The sequence below is a fragment of the Vidua chalybeata genome, chromosome 3 (genome assembly GCF_026979565.1).
Source record: "Vidua chalybeata isolate OUT-0048 chromosome 3, bVidCha1 merged haplotype, whole genome shotgun sequence".
NCBI lineage: Eukaryota > Metazoa > Chordata > Aves > Passeriformes > Viduidae > Vidua > Vidua chalybeata.
In genome coordinates this window covers 1-21159 of record NC_071532.1, presented here as the reverse complement: position 1 = coordinate 21159, position 21159 = coordinate 1, and the positions used below count along the sequence as shown (strand labels likewise).

The following is a 21159-nucleotide window of genomic DNA, read 5'->3' as shown; positions in this document are numbered from 1 at the left end:
GTTTTGACTTGGGTAGAGGCAGGGGTTTTATTATAAACAATATAAACCTTTTAGAAATATCAATCTAAATATAGAAATATGTAATCAATATATTAAGACATGCATAAAAATAGAAAATAAAATAAACTTTAAGTAATATGAATGAATGTAAGAAATTATAAAATTATCATTATACATCAGTATACATTTTAAATCAAAATGTGAATATAAATATAAAGAATATAAAAATAATATAGATTGAAATATAGCTTAAAAGAAAAGATTTTTTATTTTGGTTCTTATTGGGTTAGAGGCAGGGTTTGTTTTTTTTTTTTTTTGGTCGGTGTTTTTCGGTTTCGTGCGGGATGTTTAGGGGCATTTATTGCAGAGGATGTTTTGAAGGGGGTCGCGCCTGTTCTTCTTTGCGCGCCTTCCCCGCCTGCAGCCCCAGGGCGGGCGGCAGTGCCGCCGCCTTGTGGCCAGAGTGCAGTACTGCAGCCCTCGCCCGAGGTCCTCCCGCGGCCGCCACCTTGGGAGTGGGTTGTCGCGGACTCGCTTGACCTTCCCAATATGGCGGCAAAAAAGGCGGGAAAAAGGAGGACCTCGGTCTGTCTACTGCACTGCCTGCACGGCACCCTGACGCCGGCGCCGCCCCGCGGGATTTTTTTCGCTTTTTCCCGTGTCGTGGCCACGGACTGTGAGCTCAGCGGCTGCGCGGGCGGTCAGGTTTTGAGCGGGCGCCGACAGGCATCGGCAAAAACGCCTCTCCCTTCCGAGGGCCTCACGCGGCCGCCATCTTGAAAGTGTCGCGGCGGCCGGGACACTCTTGACCTTCTCAATATGGCGGATAGAAAAAAAAAAAAAAAAAAAAAAAAAAGCGCGGGAAAATCGTGGTCCGCGTGCTGCACTGCCCGCGCGCCACGCAGGGGCCGCCCCGCCGGGATTTCCCGCGGCCTTGCCAGTACTGCGGACACGGGCTGTTGCCGCACTTGCGCCGCGGGCGGGTGGGTTTCAGGCAGCATTTTTCTTTTAAATAAGAGATCGTTAATATTAATATCATAGAGCTAGAATTTGGTTACAGGCAGGGCTTTTATTTTAAAGAACAGAACTATTTTTGCAATAGAAATATAGAAATGTATATTAATATATCTGGATATATAAAAAGATAAAATATAAATAAATAGAAGTCATAGGAAGAAGATATTTAATATAGAATCGAAATAACATCATGCATCAATATACATGATAAATGGGAATGTGAAAAGTATAAATATGAAAGATAGTTCTAGAGAGTTTAAAAGAAAAGGATTTTGGAGGGGTTTTATTGGGTTAGAGGCAGTGTGTTTTAGTTTGTGTGCGGGTGGTTTCGGGCCATTTATTTTTCAGGATTTTTCCAAGGGGATCGCCCCTGTTCTTTTCTGCCTCCCTTCCCTCCGGGCGAGCGGCAGCCCCCGGCTGTGGCCGGCGGCGGTGCTGCCGCCTTGTGGACAGAGAGCGGTACTGCAGCCCCCCCCCAGCCAGCGCCCTGCCCCTCGCCGCTGGGTGCCGGCTGAGGGGGGAAGGACGGCTGCCGAGCGTGGGAAGGGCGAGGCGCGGGAGCGAGCGGCAAGCGGGGCGGTGTCTGTAAATAGAGGGGAGGGCTGAAGGAGATTCGGGAGAGCAAAGGGACCCGATGACCGAGAAGAAGGGCAGCGGCGAGGGCGGCCCGGCGGGGCCGCTTTCGGCGGGCGGCGGAGGCGCGGTCGCAGCGCTCACGGGCCGGGGGCGGCGGGCGGGGGGCGAGCGGCGTCGGAACAGGGCTGCACTCCCCTTTCCCGATCCCCGCGCGCGTCCCTCTCTAGACGCTGGAAGCGGCCGCGTGCCGGAAAATGCCGCCGGGGCGGCGCGCAGGCGGCGGAGCGGGGCCCCGGCTTTCCCCGCCCCTCCTGCCGCCATCTTTGGAAGGTCAAGCGAGCCGTCCCCGTCCCGCCGCGTCGCTGTCTCGTCCCGCCGCGTTCCCGCCGCCTCCCCGTGCTTCCCCGCCGTCTCCACTCTGACACGATCCGCCCCCGTCCCGGACCCCCTCCGCTGCAGGGAAATGCAGGAGAACGCGAAAGCATCGGGGCAGAGCAGCCGCTGGAGGTGCCCGAGCCGTCTCCCCCTTGCCCGCAGGGCCGGAGTTGCCCACCGCCGGCAGCTGACAGCTACGCTGACAGCACGGGCGGCTCCGGCACGCTTTGCCTCGCTGTGTTCCGGTGCCGTGCTGCTGCGGGAGGACGGGGCCAGCGCTCCAAAGGCCAGAGCAGAGCGCTGGCGAATGGGAGGCGAGGAAGGCTTGGGCTAAGGATGGATTGAAACCGGGCTGCCTGTAAGTGCGCAGAGAGACCTTTGTCATCCACGCTGCCAAAAGGAGCACCTGGTACACCCTATAGGCGTGCCTTGTGTTTCACGTGTTTTCATTTCCTGTTTGTGTCATCCCAAAAAGCAGGGACGGAGCAAATGGGACTGGTTCCCACTGTTGCTGGGTGAAGGCGGCTGTATTGATGTCATCTTTTTTTCACCCCAAGTTTGGCTTTTCCCATGCTTTTCCCGTAGCTGCTGCATTGGGTGTCCCCAGGAGGGCTGGGTTCCTCAGCAGGGGTCTTAGGAGTTGCTATGGATTCTGATTTTTCTGAAGCTGTATGGAAGTGTGCTAGCGAATCAGCTCTTTTCTCTCCTGAAAAGCTTTCCATCTATGTCCACCCGTGCGTCTCTGTGTTTTAATCACGTAGCCGGACGCGCTGAGGTTCTTACTTTCTAAGCCAAAAGCTGAAGCAGATGACCGTTTGCTTTGTGTGTGTGAGGAGTGGCATTTGTGCTGGAGAGCTGCGGTTGGGAACAAAAGATGGACTTAATGTGCTCTGGGGACGGGCACGGGAGGAAACGCACAGAAAGGCAAGGCAGTGATGATTGCGGAGGAGAAATGAGAGGTGGTTGCTTCCGATCCGTGGGGACTTTCCTTGGGAGTGATCGATCAGAGAGCGTATGGAAGTAGAGAGCATCTTCTGGCTGCTTCTGTTCTGTAAACTTCTCCCTGGCTTCACAGGTCCATGCTGGAGAGTGGGAGAAGGGTCCCTGCTGGCTGCCGTGTCCTGGGTGGGCACAGAGCTCTGACCTTGGCCAGATGGGCTGGTGAGTATTGAATCAATCCCTGCCTCCTCGTGAGCAAGTTGTTTGAAGGAGTTTGAGGCAGGGACGGCTTTTAGCCGGCTGCAGTTCGGTTTCTTTCTCACAGGTTTCCGGGTGTTTTGATCCTGACGTCGCCAAAGCCTCAGGTTTGCTGAATTGGGGCTCCTACCTGTGTGACCCGTGAAATGTCCCGGAAGCTGATCGATGTCTTCCTGCTCCCGCTGTGTTCATTTGGGCTGTGCTTCAGGCTTCTCTCCCTGGGCCCTTGCCGTTGCCGTATCTCTTGGATGCCGTGCAGAACGGAATCAGGCAGCCAAGCCTCAGGTTCACCTTCTCCCTCACCCTCTGCGCTGCTCGTGTGGCACAGCAGATCCTGAAGCCAGGTACTGGGACGTGCTGCGTGTGTCACTGCTGGGGTGAAAAGCAGAGCCCTGGGGAGTGTCGATCCCCTCACCTGCTCTGTGCTCGTGCGCTCTTGCCTGAGCTTTTCCTCCTGGGCAAGAGAAGGGGAGGGTGGGCAGCAGTGGGAATGCGCCTCAGAGCAAAGGCCTTCTGCAGTTGCCGGGCTGTTCTCCCAGCTCGGAGCGCTGCACGCTCACTGACTGCAGCTTCCAGGAATTGTCGTCCGTGCTTGTGGATTGGGAGCGCTGTCCTCCTCCACCATGCCAACCTTTTCTCTTTACAGAGGAGCACGTGTACATAAGGGTAAAGAGATTCCTTCTGTCACACCGGTATTTGGACCTGAGGAAGGTACCAGGTTTTCTCCAGCTTTTCTACAGTTTTGATTTTGAGGTAAGAGTCCCATTTTAGGTACCCAGTAATTCTTCAGAAATGTATTAGAAACAGCCGCAAAAATACAATGAAACCTCATTCTCCCACGGGTAGTTAATTAGAAGCGTCTTTCTTATGTTTCATGTAGGAATTCAAAATGTTATTTCTGTGAGGTTTTTGTTGTCTTCTTAATACTAGCGCACAAGGAGTTGTGCTGTGTATGCTCTGTGAGCACAAGAAAAGAATGTTCTGCCCCGGCTAGCTACAATTCCTCTTTGAGTTTAGGCTAGTAACTTTGAGTTCAACTGAAGTATTTTAGAAACAGCAACTTCTAAAATTCCATTTCCACTGCATGTTTGGGCTGCAGACTGACTGTTCCCAATGGACGTTAGCGATTAAATTTGATAGGAATGGAAAATTGAGAAGTCCAGAAGAAGCTGTGGTAATTCCTGAGCTGGCACTCAGAGGGAACCGGGGTTTTGTGCTCTTAGGAGCATGTATCCTTTGGAAATGTCTGAATGTCTGACGGTGGTATTTTTCTTTATGGCTTCCAGTACAAAACAGCACGAGTGGATCCTCAGATTTCTTGGGGAAGGGCTGCGTGACAAACATTGCTGTGAGCTCTATGTCTACCAGAGGATTTTCCGGGTCATTCTTTCCTTTCTCAGCAGTCCTTTGTGTGACCAGGGCTCCCAGGTAAGAATTTAAAAAGAACAGTTCCCAAATACCCCAAACCACAAAAGCTTGTATGGCCTCAAGATCTCAAGTACAAAACAGAAAGGAGCAGCTGATTCTGCCTTGGTCCTCTTGAAAATCTGTTCCTTGTTGGTTTTGTGGATGTGTGGAGGGGGAAATAATTTAGGTTGTGTCTAAACCAGTCCCATCCTTATCCCCTGAAACTGGGACCGGTTCCTGCCATCGTGGAGCCTCACGTGGGTGCCGTGGTTTTGCTCCTGCAGTCGGGGTCTTTTCTTTTTGGGGTCTCTATTCCCCAGCCAGCACGTTTGTCACCTGCACAGTGCTTCGGCAGGAGGGAAACTCGCCTGCCGGGAGCTCTCAGGTTTGGGAGCATCCACCCTGAGGATTTCAGGTATCAAAACCTCGGACAAAAAGAGAAAATTGTCTTGCTACCTGAATACTTCTTGTAAGAGCAGCACCTGTGGTGTGAAGCGTTGAAGGGAGAATGTCTTTCCTTCTCTGGAGTTGCTGAGAACAGGCGGTGTTCATTTTAGCTGGAAGTTGATCGGGTACCAGCCAAATTGCTCATTTTATTTTAGATAATCAGATCTTGGCTGTAAAAGAACAAGTTGCATTTTCTGTTTCAGAGTCCTATTCTGGAGATACGACAGAGTGCTGCCCGTGTCACCTCTAGAGCTGCCCATGAGCCGATAGAGGATCACAGCCTCCTCTCGTGGGTCCTGCACGGCTTAGAGAAAAGGTAACCAGCCAAGTACGGGAGACATGGGGACAATTTCCTGTCCACGGCTGAAGAATGACGTGGCTGAGGATGAAAGCAAGGGGGACAGACCTGGAGACGGGGCACCGAGGGCTGCACTGGCAGAACTTGCTGAACGCTGAGGTGTCCCTTGTGTTTTTGAGAAGAGAATCAAGAGGCTTTCAGGTGGTGGTGGGAGGGACGATGGTGGGGGGGCTGTGTGATTTGGGAATCACTTCCTTGACAAAGCAAAAGGACACCTTGTGCTGGTGTCTTTAGCTTTGAAATTTCAAGCAGCCTCAGTTCCCATCCTGTCACAGGACCTGCTGCACAGGAAGTGGCACAGTAAGGGATTTGAGCTGTCTAGAACGTTACTTCTCCTCCCCTTGCCTCTCCCTGACAAAAAAAATCTCTTCTGCAAGCACAGAGTGCCCTGACAGGTTCAGGCAAGTGCACCAAAAGTGCCCTAGAATATGGTCCCCCGTAGGAGATGGACCAGCTGCTGGTGAGGATCTGCCTTTCAAATGTGGTTTTCTTTTCTTTTTTTTCTTTTTGTTCTGTTTCATTTTGTTTTTCAGGTTTCTGGAGAACCAGGTGATAAATAAAATGATTTCCTTACTCCATCCTTTGTGGCTAATAAATTTAGGAGACAAGAGAGAAAACAGGAATCGATCCCAGATGCTGCTGTTGAGATGGGTATATGATCTACCTGTATATAGATATATGCGTATCTATCTATATCTGTGTAGTGATAATAATGGGAGTTTTTATGATACGTTGCTTTACTGTCTTATATTTTTAATAAAGTGCGATTTTAAGTTATTAGGTATAACATTTTATTCTGCTTATTGGCTAAAGTAACATTTTCTTGTATTTTATTGGTATCAAGTCATGTTAATCATTAATTGGTAAGAGTTTATAATGAATTATTAAGGTGTGAATATTGTTCATTAAGGTACGTCTTTTTTTTACTGTAGGTATTTTCATGTGTTCGTATGGGTTTTTATGTTAATGATTTTGGGTTTTTGTGTTATGAATATATTAGTATTTTATTAGGGTTTTTTTGGTTAGTTTACTTGTTTGGTGTGTAGATCACTCCTGTTAAGTATGTTTATCTATATATGTTTTAAAATGTAAGTTATAAATCTACTTGTTAAGGATTTTTGTAGAGTTCTATGTAAAAATTTAAATCGGTAGGGGAGATAAAAAGCAGTAATTATTAATAAGATGAGTATTTTAGTTTTTAATAATGATTTAAGTTATTCAGCGATGTTTTAATTTTTGAAAATATTATTTAGTTATTTTTTATGTGTGATTGATTAATTTTTAAAAAAAAATTAGTAATGTTTTTGTAAATTGATTTCTTGTGATTTCATCAATTTATATATTTTTAAAAATGTTTTCTATTTATGATTGTGTGTGAATAATAAAAAATGAACAGTTGTTTTATTTTGTAAGGTAGTATGTTTAAAGATGTTCATATTTGGCAGTAATTTATTTAACGTTATACATGTGTTATTGTTTGATTTGGTTGGTTAATAAGTAAGTTCATTTGATGTGCTTCAAGTGTGAGTTGTAGTTATTTTAGGTGTTAAAAGAGATGTAGAACTAATAGAATTAGGTTGTTAAAAGGTTGTACGATTTTGATCCTGAGAAGTAAATTTGTGTTGGAGTGATTGGGTATTTTTAGGTGGGTGTTCTTTTTTGGGTTTTTTTTTTTTGTTTGTTTTTTTTTTTTTTTTTTTTTGTTTTTTTGTTTTTTTTTTTTTTTTGTGTTTTGTTTTTTTTTTTTTTTATATGTATTATTGTTATGTTTGGTCTTAGTGGGTTAATTGTTTTATATTGTAGGTTTGCTGTTTTGAGGTAACTTCTTTGTGGTTTGGTGTGGTTTGGGGGTTGTTTTGTAACTAAATATTGTACAAGTATTTGTTTGTAATGATTTGAGTAATTTTACTTTTGGTGGTTTACCTGTCATTTGGGGTATGAGTGTATAAATGTTATTTGAAGAGTTTATGTTACGTGTAAGTTTTTGATTTGCAATTTAGTGTTTGTAAAGGATAAGGTTAGTTGTGAGGAGGTATACAAACGAGCTACGTAGAAAAGAGATTTTTCGGGTTGGTGACTGATAAACAGAGCGTATTTGGACGTGGGGTTTTAGTGTTACTTGTTTGTTCTGTTTTGGTTGTGGAACTATTTCTTTCGGGGTTGGGTTTTTTTGTTTTTTTTTTTCTTTGGTGTGTTTTAAATAAGGCTTGACACAGTGAGTAGGACTCTTGTGTGATTTTTTTTTTTTTTTTTTTTTTTTTTTTTAATTGTGGAAACATAAGTATAACGTGTTCTGTAGGTTATGAAATTGACGGGACTACATTATTGGCTACTTACTAAATCTTGTAGTTGTGAGTAGGTTTTTGTAACTCTGATTTTGAAATCCAAGAAGAAAACTGAGGAGACGAAGGAGGTAGAGAAGTTATCTCCTTCTAGGACAGAAAGGGTTTAGCGCAGAAACTGCTGGGTCTAATGTGGCGCGGGGGTTTCCGTGCGCCGGCCGGGCCGGGCGCGGGGCTCGGCGGCAGGAGAGCGGCGAGCTGTGCGCGTGCGCGGGAGGCGCGCTGCCGCGGGGAGCCGAGCGGAGCCGAGCGGAGGCGAACGGAGCCGAGCCGAGTCGAGCGGAGCCGAGCGGAGGTGAATGGAGCCGAGCCGAGGCGAATGGAGGCGAACGGAGCGAGCGGCTCCGAGTTGAGCCGAGCCGAGCTGCGCCGAAGAGGCGAATCCAGCCGAGTCTAGCGGAGAACAGCCCGAGTGTAGGCGAGGAGCCGAGCGGGGCCGAACCGAGCCGAGCTCCGCCGAGCGCAGCATCCCGAGCAGGGCGGGCCGCCGGGGCGGGCTCGGGTGGAGTCGGGGCTCTCTGAGGCTCCCCGTCCTGTCCCGCTCTCTACCCCTCCTTCTTCCTCCCCGTATTCCTCTTCTTTCTCTCTTTCCCCCATTTCCCGCTCTCCCCAAAGCCGACCCCTTTCTCTCCCTTTTCGGCCTCCCCTCTCGTCCCCCCCTCCATCCTTCCTTCCTCCTCCCCGTATTCCTGTTCTTTGTCCGCAGACCCTCTCCCCTCCTCTCCCTCGCAAACCCGACACCCCGCGCCCCCCCCCCCCCACTCCTTCCTGCTCTGTCCCTATCCCGCTCCTCCGTTCTATTCCTCTTCTCTCCCTCCTCTGTGCACCATCCCTCTTCCCCGCTCCCGGCCTTTCCCTTGCCCTCCCGCTTTCCTCCACAGCCCGACCTCCCTCCCTACCCTTTCTCATGCCCTGCTAGCCCTCTTCTCTTCCCGTCGCCCCGTTCCTTCTTTCCCCGCAGCCGCGGGGCCGGGAGCGCCGGAGAATAAAGCCCAGAGGGCCGGAGCCCGGCGCCCCTGGGCCCTTGCGGGAGTCCCCGCACGGGGCCGGAGGCTCTCGGCGGATCCCCCCGTGCCGGTCAAACCCCGCCCGGCCCCGCCGGACCTGCGGCTTTGCCGGCATCGCGCTGAGAGCGGCCCCCGCTCTGTGCCGTGCCGTCCGTGCCGCGTCCCCGCCGTCTCTGCCGCTCCCTCTCTCTGCCCCTCGCCCGTGACAGCGAGGCTGGGCAGGAGCTTCGACCCTTCTGGGGGCTGCCCCCTTTTCTTGTTGCGGCAGAGTCCCTTTCGGGGGGGATGTACATGTGGAAAGGGATGGAAGCAAGTGCTGGGCTGCTGTCCAGGGCAGTTAAGACTCGTTCTGTGCCTTCTTTGGGGGCCAGGAAAAAGGGGTGAAGACTCGGGGCTCTGGTGTCATTTGGGGCACCCTAAGGTCCCTAGGAGAGGGAGGCACGCTGCGGCGGAGGAGCAGGTGGGTGGCGAATGAGGGGGGTCATGCCGGGTGCCGTCCCCCCGAGGGGGGTGTGTAGAATACTACATCCTGTCAAGTGCTTCGTTTTTATAGGTATTGGTAAAAATAGGAATTTGTCTCTAAATTCATTTGGAAAGAAAGCCAGAGCAGCCCCAGGTGTGAACTGTGAGGATAAGGAGGGGCCGGCTCCTGCCGGCAGCTGTTTTAGGGGCTTTGCCTCAGCTGATTTTACAGGGAGCTGCTGGAGAAGAGGAGTTTATGGGCGGCTCCTGGGGCTGTCCTTGGAAGGACGGTGACAGCTTCGGACAGGGTCTGGGGGATCACCTGGATACGCACTTGGATACCTGGAGCATTGCTCAGAGGAGGTGCCGAGGGACAAACCTTTGTGCCAGGTAGCGGCAGCCAAACAGGTGAGCCCATGTGCATTTGTAGCGGGGACATTTCTCCTTTCCCTTTTAAATTTCATCTTGCCAATCCCTCCCCGGTGCTCCCAGAAAAAAAAAAAAAAAAAAAAAAAAAAAAAGAAAAAAAAAAAAGTATTTTGAGTAGGAAAGAAATTCAAATTGAGGGTAGCGACTTGTCTTCCATTATTGACCGTGTCTGAACTGGTGGGGGATCCCCTTTCACGTGTGGTTTTGAGGGTATTGATTGAAGGAAAACCTGCCTTTTCCAGGATGTTAGGGGTATCCCAGGGGTGTCAGGGAATCGACAATACACAGCCCATTGTTCTATTTGTAGTTCACCTCTACTTCTTATATAATTTTTCTGCTGACAAATCTTATGCTTAGCTCGAATCGCAGTTCTGCTGTTTCTGAGGCCTGCCTTTTGCAGCTTTCCCAAAACCCTCTGGTTTGAAAGATTCCCACAACTTGAGGGATTTCATTTGAGGACAAGCCCTTCTTTTCTGCTCTTACAGGGGCTGAAACTGAAGGGGAGAACACATTTATTTGCCCTTGTTGAAGTGAGGCGAGCACCTGAGTGTGGCGTAAGTTCCGGGGGTTGAATTGAAGGAGGCTGCAGCTCTCGCAGCGTTTGAAGGGTTGGGATCGGGCTGTGCCGCTGCATTGGAGGGCGCTTCTTGTGCCCCTGGCCCGGCAGCCAAGGCTGTGGCGCGGGAGCTGCTGGCGTTGCCCGGGGAGCTGCCGAGGTGGAAGGGGACTTGGGCGCGGCCGGGCTGGCGCGGGACTGCCGGAGCCGCGCCGGAGCGAGGCGTGCGGAGCCGAGGGGAGCTTTGCCGGGCCGGCGGGCGGGAGAGGCGGCGCGGGCGCTGCGCCGGTGCCGGCCGGTGCCGGCCGCTCCGTCCGCTCCGGGCGCGGGGCTCGGGCGCCGCCGGGGCCCCCTGGGCCCGGTGCCGGCCCCGCCGGGCAGGGGGAGCGGGCGGGGGGCTCCCGGCGCGGCGCCGCCTCTGCCTGCCGCAGGAGCCGCTTTCCTGCCGGGAGCCGCGCTCCGCCCGGTGCCGGCAGCGCGGCTTTTCATTTTCCGAAGGTCCTTGGTGTAGCGCTTTGGAGGTGGTTCTTAGGAATTGATTGTATCGTTTTCTTTTGTTCGTGCTTGGTGTATGCTAAGGGACATGGTGTACTTCTTGAATGTTATGGTTCTTGGTTCAGGTGCTGATGGCAAGGATTTATTTGGATTGAGTTTTGTTGTTGGATTTCATTTTTGTGGAATTTGGTGGATTTTTTTGTGTTTTGATTTGTTTTGATTTTTTTGGTTGGGTTTTTAAATAATATTTTTATATTATAAAAAGATAATTTAAAATTCTATATTTTAAGGTTTACAATGTTTTTTTATGGGTCGTGGCATGAAGTAGCGGTTAGGTTTTTAATTGGATTGTGGTGGCTTTTATTAGCGTGAGTATGTAGTGTTCGTTTTGGTGGGTTTGAGGCAGTGTCCTGTAGTTAATTAGTGAGGTTTTTGTAATATTGGTCATTGCATTATTGTTGATTGTATTATAGAGGTTTTATTCATTTGGTATGTTTGATTGTCGTGTATGTTTTGTTGTTGCAGAGAATCTGGGAGATATTGTTTATGGTTCCATTTATCTTTTGGCTTGGTGTTTATTTCCAGGTGGTATTTTAGTTTTGATGATGGTTTGAGGCATTATGGGTTTATTGAGTTAGGAATCATTTTTTTGTTGTTGTTAATTGAAGTTTTTTTTTTTTTTTTTTTTTTTTTTTTTTTGTAGTTTGATGTATTTGGTTGCTGGTTTTTATTCGTTTTATTTTTGGGAACATGGTTGTTTATATGGTGGATTTTTTTTCGGTAGTTATTTTATTTGGGTGGTGATTTTTTTGTTTCTTAGTGGTTTAGATTTTTTTATATCGGTAATTGGTTTGGTGGTTTTTTAAGTTTATTTTATAGCGTATTGGGTTCTCTTTATGAGTTAGTGTTGAGGTAGAGTTTTTTTTTTTGTTTTGTTTTTTTTTTTTTTTTAGTAACGTTCAGGGTCTGTTGTAGGGTTTGGAGTTTAGTAAGTTAGTTGGATTTTTTTTTTCTTTTTAGTGGGTTTTGTGATTTGCTGTGTGGGATTGTATAGGGTTTTTTTTTCATTTTTGTTTAATTTTTGTGATGTGATAAGAATTGTTAGTGAAAAGAGTGTAGTGTGGGTTTTTTTTGCTGGTAGTTGGTTGGCTGGTGGAGCCATTCTAATATTTTTGGACGGTATGGGTGGGAATTTGTTGCTGTTTGTATTGGCATTTTAGTTTTAGGTATTGGATCTTAAATGCAAAATTATAACTATAACTATAATGTAAGAAAACAAATCTAGAAATATAAAAATGGGAATATAAAACTTCCATTTTAAATATAAATAGAATACATATAAATAGAACATGTAACATAAATAATATTATCTATCACCGTAAGATGTTCTAATGTTTGATATAGAGTATTTTATACTCTATAGAGTATTTTAGAGTATGTTTATATAAGTACATATGAATATAGATTATACATATAAATCAAATCCATAGAAAATATCAATCTAGAAATGTATAATTAATATATGTAGATAGATATAAAATACAAAATCATAGAAATTGATACAATACATAATGGATATGATACTGTATATGTCTTATTATACCACATGACATGTCATATATTTTATATATCTAAATATAGTACATCAATATACTGTAATATAATATGTAAGAAACTATAAATGTAAATATCAAAAGCATAAATAGAAAAATATTCAAATATAGTTTAAAATAAAGGGGTTTTTAAAATTTTCTATTTGGTAGTAGGCAGGGCTTTTATTATAAAAATTAAAAATAGAAATAAAATAAATTAGAAAGGGCTTCTTTGGTTTTTATTTGGTTAGAGGCAGGGTTTTTATTTTAAAAAATATGAATATACATTTTATTTTGATATAATTCTAAAAATAGAAATAGATAATCAATGTATAAAGATAGATAAAAAATATAAAGTGTAAATAAAAATAAGTAATAGGAAGATATAGAATATAAATAACACCATCCATCAATCTACATTTACAATGCAAATTTCAATAGAAATGCGAAAAACATAGATAAATTTAAACACAGTTTAGAAGAAAGGGGGTTTTTTTTAGGTTTTGACTTGGGTAGAGGCAGGGGTTTTATTATAAACAATATAAACCTTTTAGAAATATCAATCTAAATATAGAAATATGTAATCAATATATTAAGACATGCATAAAAATAGAAAATAAAATAAACTTTAAGTAATATGAATGAATGTAAGAAATTATAAAATTATCATTATACATCAGTATACATTTTAAATCAAAATGTGAATATAAATATAAAAAATATAAAAATAATATAGATTGAAATATAGCTTAAAAGAAAAGATTTTTTATTTTGGTTCTTATTGGGTTAGAGGCAGGGTTTGTTTTTTTTTTTTTTGGTCGGTGTTTTTCGGTTTCGTGCGGGATGTTTAGGGGCATTTATTGCAGAGGATGTTTTGAAGGGGGTCGCGCCTGTTCTTCTTTGCGCGCCTTCCCCGCCTGCAGCCCCAGGGCGGGCGGCAGTGCCGCCGCCTTGTGGCCAGAGTGCAGTACTGCAGCCCTCGCCCGAGGTCCTCCCGCGGCCGCCACCTTGGGAGTGGGTTGTCGCGGACTCGCTTGACCTTCCCAATATGGCGGCAAAAAAGGCGGGAAAAAGGAGGACCTCGGTCTGTCTACTGCACTGCCTGCACGGCACCCTGACGCCGGCGCCGCCCCGCGGGATTTTTTTCGCTTTTTCCCGTGTCGTGGCCACGGACTGTGAGCTCAGCGGCTGCGCGGGCGGTCAGGTTTTGAGCGGGCGCCGACAGGCATCGGCAAAAACGCCTCTCCCTTCCGAGGGCCTCACGCGGCCGCCATCTTGAAAGTGTCGCGGCGGCCGGGACACTCTTGACCTTCTCAATATGGCGGATAGAAAAAAAAAAAAAAAAAAAAAAAAAAGCGCGGGAAAATCGTGGTCCGCGTGCTGCACTGCCCGCGCGCCACGCAGGGGCCGCCCCGCCGGGATTTCCCGCGGCCTTGCCAGTACTGCGGACACGGGCTGTTGCCGCACTTGCGCCGCGGGCGGGTGGGTTTCAGGCAGCATTTTTCTTTTAAATAAGAGATCGTTAATATTAATATCATAGAGCTAGAATTTGGTTACAGGCAGGGCTTTTATTTTAAAGAACAGAACTATTTTTGCAATAGAAATATAGAAATGTATATTAATATATCTGGATATATAAAAAGATAAAATATAAATAAATAGAAGTCATAGGAAGAAGATATTTAATATAGAATCGAAATAACATCATGCATCAATATACATGATAAATGGGAATGTGAAAAGTATAAATATGAAAGATAGTTCTAGAGAGTTTAAAAGAAAAGGATTTTGGAGGGGTTTTATTGGGTTAGAGGCAGTGTGTTTTAGTTTGTGTGCGGGTGGTTTTGGGCCATTTATTTTTCAGGATTTTTCCAAGGGGATCGCCCCTGTTCTTTTCTGCCTCCCTTCCCTCCGGGCGAGCGGCAGCCCCCGGCTGTGGCCGGCGGCGGTGCTGCCGCCTTGTGGACAGAGAGCGGTACTGCAGCCCCCCCCAGCCAGCGCCCTGCCCCTCGCCGCTGGGTGCCGGCTGAGGGGGGAAGGACGGCTGCCGAGCGTGGGAAGGGCGAGGCGCGGGAGCGAGCGGCAAGCGGGGCGGTGTCTGTAAATAGAGGGGAGGGGTGAAGGAGATTCGGGAGAGCAAAGGGACCCGATGACCGAGAAGAAGGGCAGCGGCGAGGGCGGCCCGGCGGGGCCGCTTTCGGCGGGCGGCGGAGGCGCGGTCGCAGCGCTCACGGGCCGGGGGCGGCGGGCGGGGGGCGAGCGGCGTCGGAACAGGGCTGCACTCCCCTTTCCCGATCCCCGCGCGCGTCCCTCTCTAGACGCTGGAAGCGACCGCGTGCCGGAAAATGCCGCCGGGGCGGCGCGCAGGCGGCGGAGCGGGGCCCCGGCTTTCCCCGCCCCTCCTGCCGCCATCTTTGGAAGGTCAAGCGAGCCGTCCCCGTCCCGCCGCGTCGCTGTCTCGTCCCGCCGCGTTCCCGCCGCCTCCCCGTGCTTCCCCGCCGTCTCCACTCTGACACGATCCGCCCCCGTCCCGGACCCCCTCCGCTGCAGGGAAATGCAGGAGAACGCGAAAGCATCGGGGCAGAGCAGCCGCTGGAGGTGCCCGAGCCGTCTCCCCCTTGCCCGCAGGGCCGGAGTTGCCCACCGCCGGCAGCTGACAGCTACGCTGACAGCACGGGCGGCTCCGGCACACTTTTGCCTCGCTGTGTTCCGGTGCCGTGCTGCTGCGGGAGGACGGGGCCAGCGCTCCAAAGGCCAGAGCAGAGCGCTGGCGAATGGGAGGCGAGGAAGGCTTGGGCTAAGGATGGATTGAAACCGGGCTGCCTGTAAGTGCGCAGAGAGACCTTTGTCATCCACGCTGCCAAAAGGAGCACCTGGTACACCCTATAGGCGTGCCTTGTGTTTCACGTGTTTTCATTTCCTGTTTGTGTCATCCCAAAAAGCAGGGACGGAGCAAATGGGACTGGTTCCCACTGTTGCTGGTGAAGGCGGCTGTATTGATGTCATCTTTTTTTCACCCCAAGTTTGGCTTTTCCCATGCTTTTCCCGTAGCTGCTGCATTGGGTGTCCCCAGGAGGGCTGGGTTCCTCAGCAGGGGTCTTAGGAGTTGCTATGGATTCTGATTTTTCTGAAGCTGTATGGAAGTGTGCTAGCGAATCAGCTCTTTTCTCTCCTGAAAAGCTTTCCATCTATGTCCACCCGTGCGTCTCTGTGTTTTAATCACGTAGCCGGACGCGCTGAGGTTCTTACTTTCTAAGCCAAAAGCTGAAGCAGATGACCGTTTGCTTTGTGTGTGTGAGGAGTGGCATTTGTGCTGGAGAGCTGCGGTTGGGAACAAAAGATGGACTTAATGTGCTCTGGGGACGGGCACGGGAGGAAACGCACAGAAAGGCAAGGCAGTGATGATTGCGGAGGAGAAATGAGAGGTGGTTGCTTCCGATCCGTGGGGACTTTCCTTGGGAGTGATCGATCAGAGAGCGTATGGAAGTAGAGAGCATCTTCTGGCTGCTTCTGTTCTGTAAACTTCTCCCTGGCTTCACAGGTCCGTGCTGGAGAGTGGGAGAAGGGTCCCTGCTGGCTGCCGTGTCCTGGGTGGGCACAGAGCTCTGACCTTGGCCAGATGGGCTGGTGAGTATTGAATCAATCCCTGCCTCCTCGTGAGCAAGTTGTTTGAAGGAGTTTGAGGCAGGGACGGCTTTTAGCCGGCTGCAGTTCGGTTTCTTTCTCACAGGTTTCCGGGTGTTTTGATCCTGACGTCGCCAAAGCCTCAGGTTTGCTGAATTGGGGCTCCTACCTGTGTGACCCGTGAAATGTCCCGGAAGCTGATCGATGTCTTCCTGCTCCCGCTGTGTTCATTTGGGCTGTGCTTCAGGCTTCTCTCCCTGGGCCCTTGCCGTTGCCGTATCTCTTGGATGCCGTGCAGAACGGAATCAGGCAGCCAAGCCTCAGGTTCACCTTCTCCCTCACCCTCTGCGCTGCTCGTGTGGCACAGCAGATCCTGAAGCCAGGTACTGGGACGTGCTGCGTGTGTCACTGCTGGGGTGAAAAGCAGAGCCCTGGGGAGTGTCGATCCCCTCACCTGCTCTGTGCTCGTGCGCTCTTGCCTGAGCTTTTCCTCCTGGGCAAGAGAAGGGGAGGGTGGGCAGCAATGGGAATGCGCCTCAGAGCAAAGGCCTTCTGCAGTTGCCGGGCTGTTCTCCCAGCTCGGAGCGCTGCACGCTCACTGACTGCAGCTTCCAGGAATTGTCGTCCGTGCTTGTGGATTGGGAGCGCTGTCCTCCTCCACCATGCCAACCTTTTCTCTTTACAGAGGAGCACGTGTACATAAGGGTAAAGAGATTCCTTCTGTCACACCGGTATTTGGACCTGAGGAAGGTACCAGGTTTTCTCCAGCTTTTCTACAGTTTTGATTTTGAGGTAAGAGTCCCATTTTAGGTACCCAGTAATTCTTCAGAAATGTATTAGAAACAGCCGCAAAAATACAATGAAACTCATTCTCCCACGGGTAGTTAATTAGAAGCGTCTTTCTTATGTTTCATGTAGGAATTCAAAATGTTATTTCTGTGAGGTTTTTGTTGTCTTCTTAATACTAGCGCACAAGGAGTTGTGCTGTGTATGCTCTGTGAGCACAAGAAAAGAATGTTCTGCCCCGGCTAGCTACAATTCCTCTTTGAGTTTAGGCTAGTAACTTTGAGTTCAACTGAAGTATTTTAGAAACAGCAACTTCTAAAATTCCATTTCCACTGCATGTTTGGGCTGCAGACTGACTGTTCCCAATGGATGTTAGCGATTAAATTTGATAGGAATGGAAAATTGAGAAGTCCAGAAGAAGCTGTGGTAATTCCTGAGCTGGCACTCAGAGGGAACCGGGGTTTTGTGCTCTTAGGAGCATGTATCCTTTGGAAATGTCTGAATGTCTGACGGTGGTATTTTTCTTTATGGCTTCCAGTACAAAACAGCACGAGTGGATCCTCAGATTTCTTGGGGAAGGGCTGCGTGACAAACATTGCTGTGAGCTCTATGTCTACCAGAGGATTTTCCGGGTCATTCTTTCCTTTCTCAGCAGTCCTTTGTGTGACCAGGGCTCCCAGGTAAGAATTGAAAAAGAACAGTTCCCAAATACCCCAAACCACAAAAGCTTGTATGGCCTCAAGATCTCAAGTACAAAACAGAAAGGAGCAGCTGATTCTGCCTTGGTCCTCTTGAAAATCTGTTCCTTGTTGGTTTTGTGGATGTGTGGAGGGGGAAATAATTTAGGTTGTGTCTAAACCAGTCCCATCCTTATCCCCTGAAACTGGGACCGGTTCCTGCCATCGTGGAGCCTCACGTGGGTGCCGTGGTTTTGCTCCTGCAGTCGGGGTCTTTTCTTTTTGGGGTCTCTATTCCCCAGCCAGCACGTTTGTCACCTGCACAGTGCTTCGGCAGGAGGGAAACTCGCCTGCCGGGAGCTCTCAGGTTTGGGAGCATCCACCCTGAGGATTTCAGGTATCAAAACCTCGGACAAAAAGAGAAAATTGTCTTGCTACCTGAATACTTCTTGTAAGAGCAGCACCTGTGGTGTGAAGCGTTGAAGGGAGAATGTCTTTCCTTCTCTGGAGTTGCTGAGAACAGGCGGTGTTCATTTTAGCTGGAAGTTGATCGGGTACCAGCCAAATTGCTCATTTTATTTTAGATAATCAGATCTTGGCTGTAAAAGAACAAGTTGCATTTTCTGTTTCAGAGTCCTATTCTGGAGATACGACAGAGTGCTGCCCGTGTCACCTCTAGAGCTGCCCATGAGCCGATAGAGGATCACAGCCTCCTCTCGTGGGTCCTGCACGGCTTAGAGAAAAGGTAACCAGCCAAGTACGGGAGACATGGGGACAATTTCCTGTCCACGGCTGAAGAATGACGTGGCTGAGGATGAAAGCAAGGGGGACAGACCTGGAGACGGGGGCACCGAGGGCTGCACTGGCAGAACTTGCTGAACGCTGAGGTGTCCCTTGTGTTTTTGAGAAGAGAATCAAGAGGCTTTCAGGTGGTGGTGGGAGGGACGATGGTGGGGGGGCTGTGTGATTTGGGAATCACTTCCTTGACAAAGCAAAAGGACACCTTGTGCTGGTGTCTTTAGCTTTGAAATTTCAAGCAGCCTCAGTTCCCATCCTGTCACAGGACCTGCTGCACAGGAAGTGGCACAGTAATGGATTTGAGCTGTCTAGAACGTTACTTCTCCTCCCCTTGCCTCTCCCTGACAAAAAAATCTCTTCTGCAAGCACAGAGTGCCCTGACAGGTTCAGGCAAGTGCACCAAAAGTGCCCTAGAATATGGTCCCCCGTAGGAGATGGACCAGCTGCTGGTGAGGATCTGCCTTTCAAATGTGGTTTTCTTTTCTTTTTTTTCTTTTTGTTCTGTTTCATTTTGTTTTTCAGGTTTCTGGAGAACCAGGTGATAAATAAAATGATTTCCTTACTCCATCCTTTGTGGCTAATAAATTTAGGAGACAAGAGAGAAAACAGGAATCGATCCCAGATGCTGCTGTTGAGATGGGTATATGATCTACCTGTATATAGATATATGCGTATCTATCTATATCTGTGTAGTGATAATAATGGGAGTTTTTATGATACGTTGCTTTACTGTCTTATATTTTTAATAAAGTGCGATTTTAAGTTATTAGGTATAACATTTTATTCTGCTTATTGGCTAAAGTAACATTTTCTTGTATTTTATTGGTATCAAGTCATGTTAATCATTAATTGGTAAGAGTTTATAATGAATTATTAAGGTGTGAATATTGTTCATTAAGGTACGTCTTTTTTTACTGTAGGTATTTTCATGTGTTCGTATGGGTTTTTATGTTAATGATTTTGGGTTTTTGTGTTATGAATATATTAGTATTTTATTAGGGTTTTTTTGGTTAGTTTACTTGTTTGGTGTGTAGATCACTCCTGTTAAGTATGTTTATCTATATATGTTTTAAAATGTAAGTTATAAATCTACTTGTTAAGGATTTTTGTAGAGTTCTATGTAAAAATTTAAATCGGTAGGGGAGATAAAAAGCAGTAATTATTAATAAGATGAGTATTTTAGTTTTTAATAATGATTTAAGTTATTCAGCGATGTTTTAATTTTTGAAAATATTATTTAGTTATTTTTTATGTGTGATTGATTAATTTTTAAAAAAAAATTAGTAATGTTTTTGTAAATTGATTTCTTGTGATTTCATCAATTTATATATTTTTAAAAATGTTTTCTATTTATGATTGTGTGTGAATAATAAAAAATGAACAGTTGTTTTATTTTGTAAGGTAGTATGTTTAAAGATGTTCATATTTGGCAGTAATTTATTTAACGTTATACATGTGTTATTGTTTGATTTGGTTGGTTAATAAGTAAGTTCATTTGATGTGCTTCAAGTGTGAGTTGTAGTTATTTTAGGTGTTAAAAGAGATGTAGAACTAATAGAATTAGGTTGTTAAAAGGTTGTACGATTTTGATCCTGAGAAGTAAATTTGTGTTGGAGTGATTGGGTATTTTTAGGTGGGTGTTTTTTTTTGGTTTTTTTTTTTTGTTTTTTTTTTTTTTTTTTTTTTTTTTGTTTTTTTGGTTTGTTTTTTTTTGTGTTTTGTTTTGTTTTTTTTTTTATATATTATTGTTATGTTTGGTCTTAGTGGGTTAATTGTTTTAAATTGTAGGTTTGCTGTTTTGAGGTAACTTCTTTGTGGTTTGGTGTGGTTTGGGGTTTTTTTGTAACTAAATATTGTACAAGTATTTGTTTGTAATGATTTGAGTAATTTTACTTTTGGTGGTTTACCTGTCATTTGGGGTATGAGTGTATAAATGTTATTTGAAGAGTTTATGTTACGTGTAAGTTTTTTGATTTGCAATTTAGTGTTTGTAAAGGATAAGGTTAGTTGTGAGGAGGTATACAAACGAGCTACGTAGAAAAGAGATTTTTCGGGTTGGTGACTGATAAACAGAGCGTATTTGGACGTGGGGTTTTAGTGTTACTTGTTTGTTCTGTTTTGGTTGTGGAACTATTTCTTTCGGGGTTGGGTTTTTTTGTTTTTTTTTTTCTTTGGTGTGTTTTAAATAAGGCTTGACACAGTGAGTAGGACTCTTGTGTGATTTTTTTTTTTTTTTTTTTTTTTTTTTTAATTGTGGAAACATAAGTATAACGTGTTCTGTAGGTTATGAAATTGACGGGACTACATTATTGGCTACTTACTAAATCTTGTAGTTGTGAGTAGGTTTTTGTAACTCTGATTTTGAAATCCAAGAAGAAAACTGAGGAGACGAAGGAGGTAGAGAAGTTATCTCCTTCTAGGACAGAAAGGGTTTAGCGCAGAAACTGCTGGGTCTAATGTGGCGCGGGGGTTCCGTGCGCCGGCCGGGCCGGGCGCGGGGCTCGGCGGCAGGAGAGCGGCGAGCTGTGCGCGTGCGCGGGAGGCGCGCTGCCGCGGGGAGCCGAGCGGAGCCGAGCGGAGGTGAATGGAGCCGAGCGGAGCCGAGCGGAGCCGAGCGGAGGTGAATGGAGCCGAGCGGAGCCGAACGAGCCGGAGCCGTCGAGCGGAGCCGAGCGGAGGTGAATGAGCCGAGGCGAGGCGAATGGAGGCGAACGGAGCGAGCGGCTCCGAGTTGAGCCGAGCCGAGCTGCGCCGAAGAGGCGAATCCAGCCGAGTCTAGCGGAGAACAGCCCGAGTGTAGGCGAGGAGCCGAGCGGGGCCGAACCGAGCCGAGCTCCGCCGAGCGCAGCATCCCGAGCAGGGCGGGCCGCCGGGGCGGGCTCGGGTGGAGTCGGGGCTCTCTGAGGCTCCCCGTCCTGTCCCGCTCTCTACCCCTCCTTCTTCCTCCCCGTATTCCTCTTCTTTCTCTCTTTCCCCATTTCCCGCTCTCCCCAAAGCCGACCCCTTTCTCCCCC

The 21159-nt window shown here is 47.3% G+C and overlaps 2 protein-coding genes across 3 annotated transcripts; both read left to right on the top strand.

The window, feature by feature from the left end:
- Positions 1-2281: 2281 nt before the first annotated feature.
- On the top strand, positions 2282-6775 carry LOC128785908 (nucleolar pre-ribosomal-associated protein 1-like). Of its 2 annotated transcripts, XM_053938780.1 has the most exons (6): positions 2282-3129; positions 3233-3272; positions 3374-3509; positions 3812-3918; positions 4452-4593; positions 5223-6775. In XM_053938780.1, the coding sequence occupies exons 1-5, from the start codon at positions 3122-3124 to the stop codon at positions 4500-4502; spliced, it is 342 nt and encodes a 113-aa protein (XP_053794755.1). In that variant the 5' UTR covers positions 2282-3121; the 3' UTR covers positions 4503-4593; positions 5223-6775. The 2 variants fall into 2 exon arrangements, with proteins under 2 accessions (XP_053794755.1, XP_053794753.1); XM_053938778.1 differs by lacking the exons at positions 4452-4593; positions 5223-6775 and adding an exon at positions 4096-4445 and having other exon boundaries at positions 3214-3272.
- LOC128786413 (uncharacterized) lies at positions 5823-19531 on the top strand. Its single transcript, XM_053939657.1, has 10 exons — positions 5823-5837; positions 9486-9596; positions 10103-10171; positions 14811-15085; positions 15802-15887; positions 15972-16030; positions 16132-16267; positions 16570-16676; positions 17209-17350; positions 17980-19531. Exons 1-9 carry the CDS (start codon positions 5823-5825, stop codon positions 17257-17259), a joined length of 909 nt encoding a protein of 302 aa, XP_053795632.1. The 3' UTR covers positions 17260-17350; positions 17980-19531.
- Positions 19532-21159: the final 1628 nt, after the last annotated feature.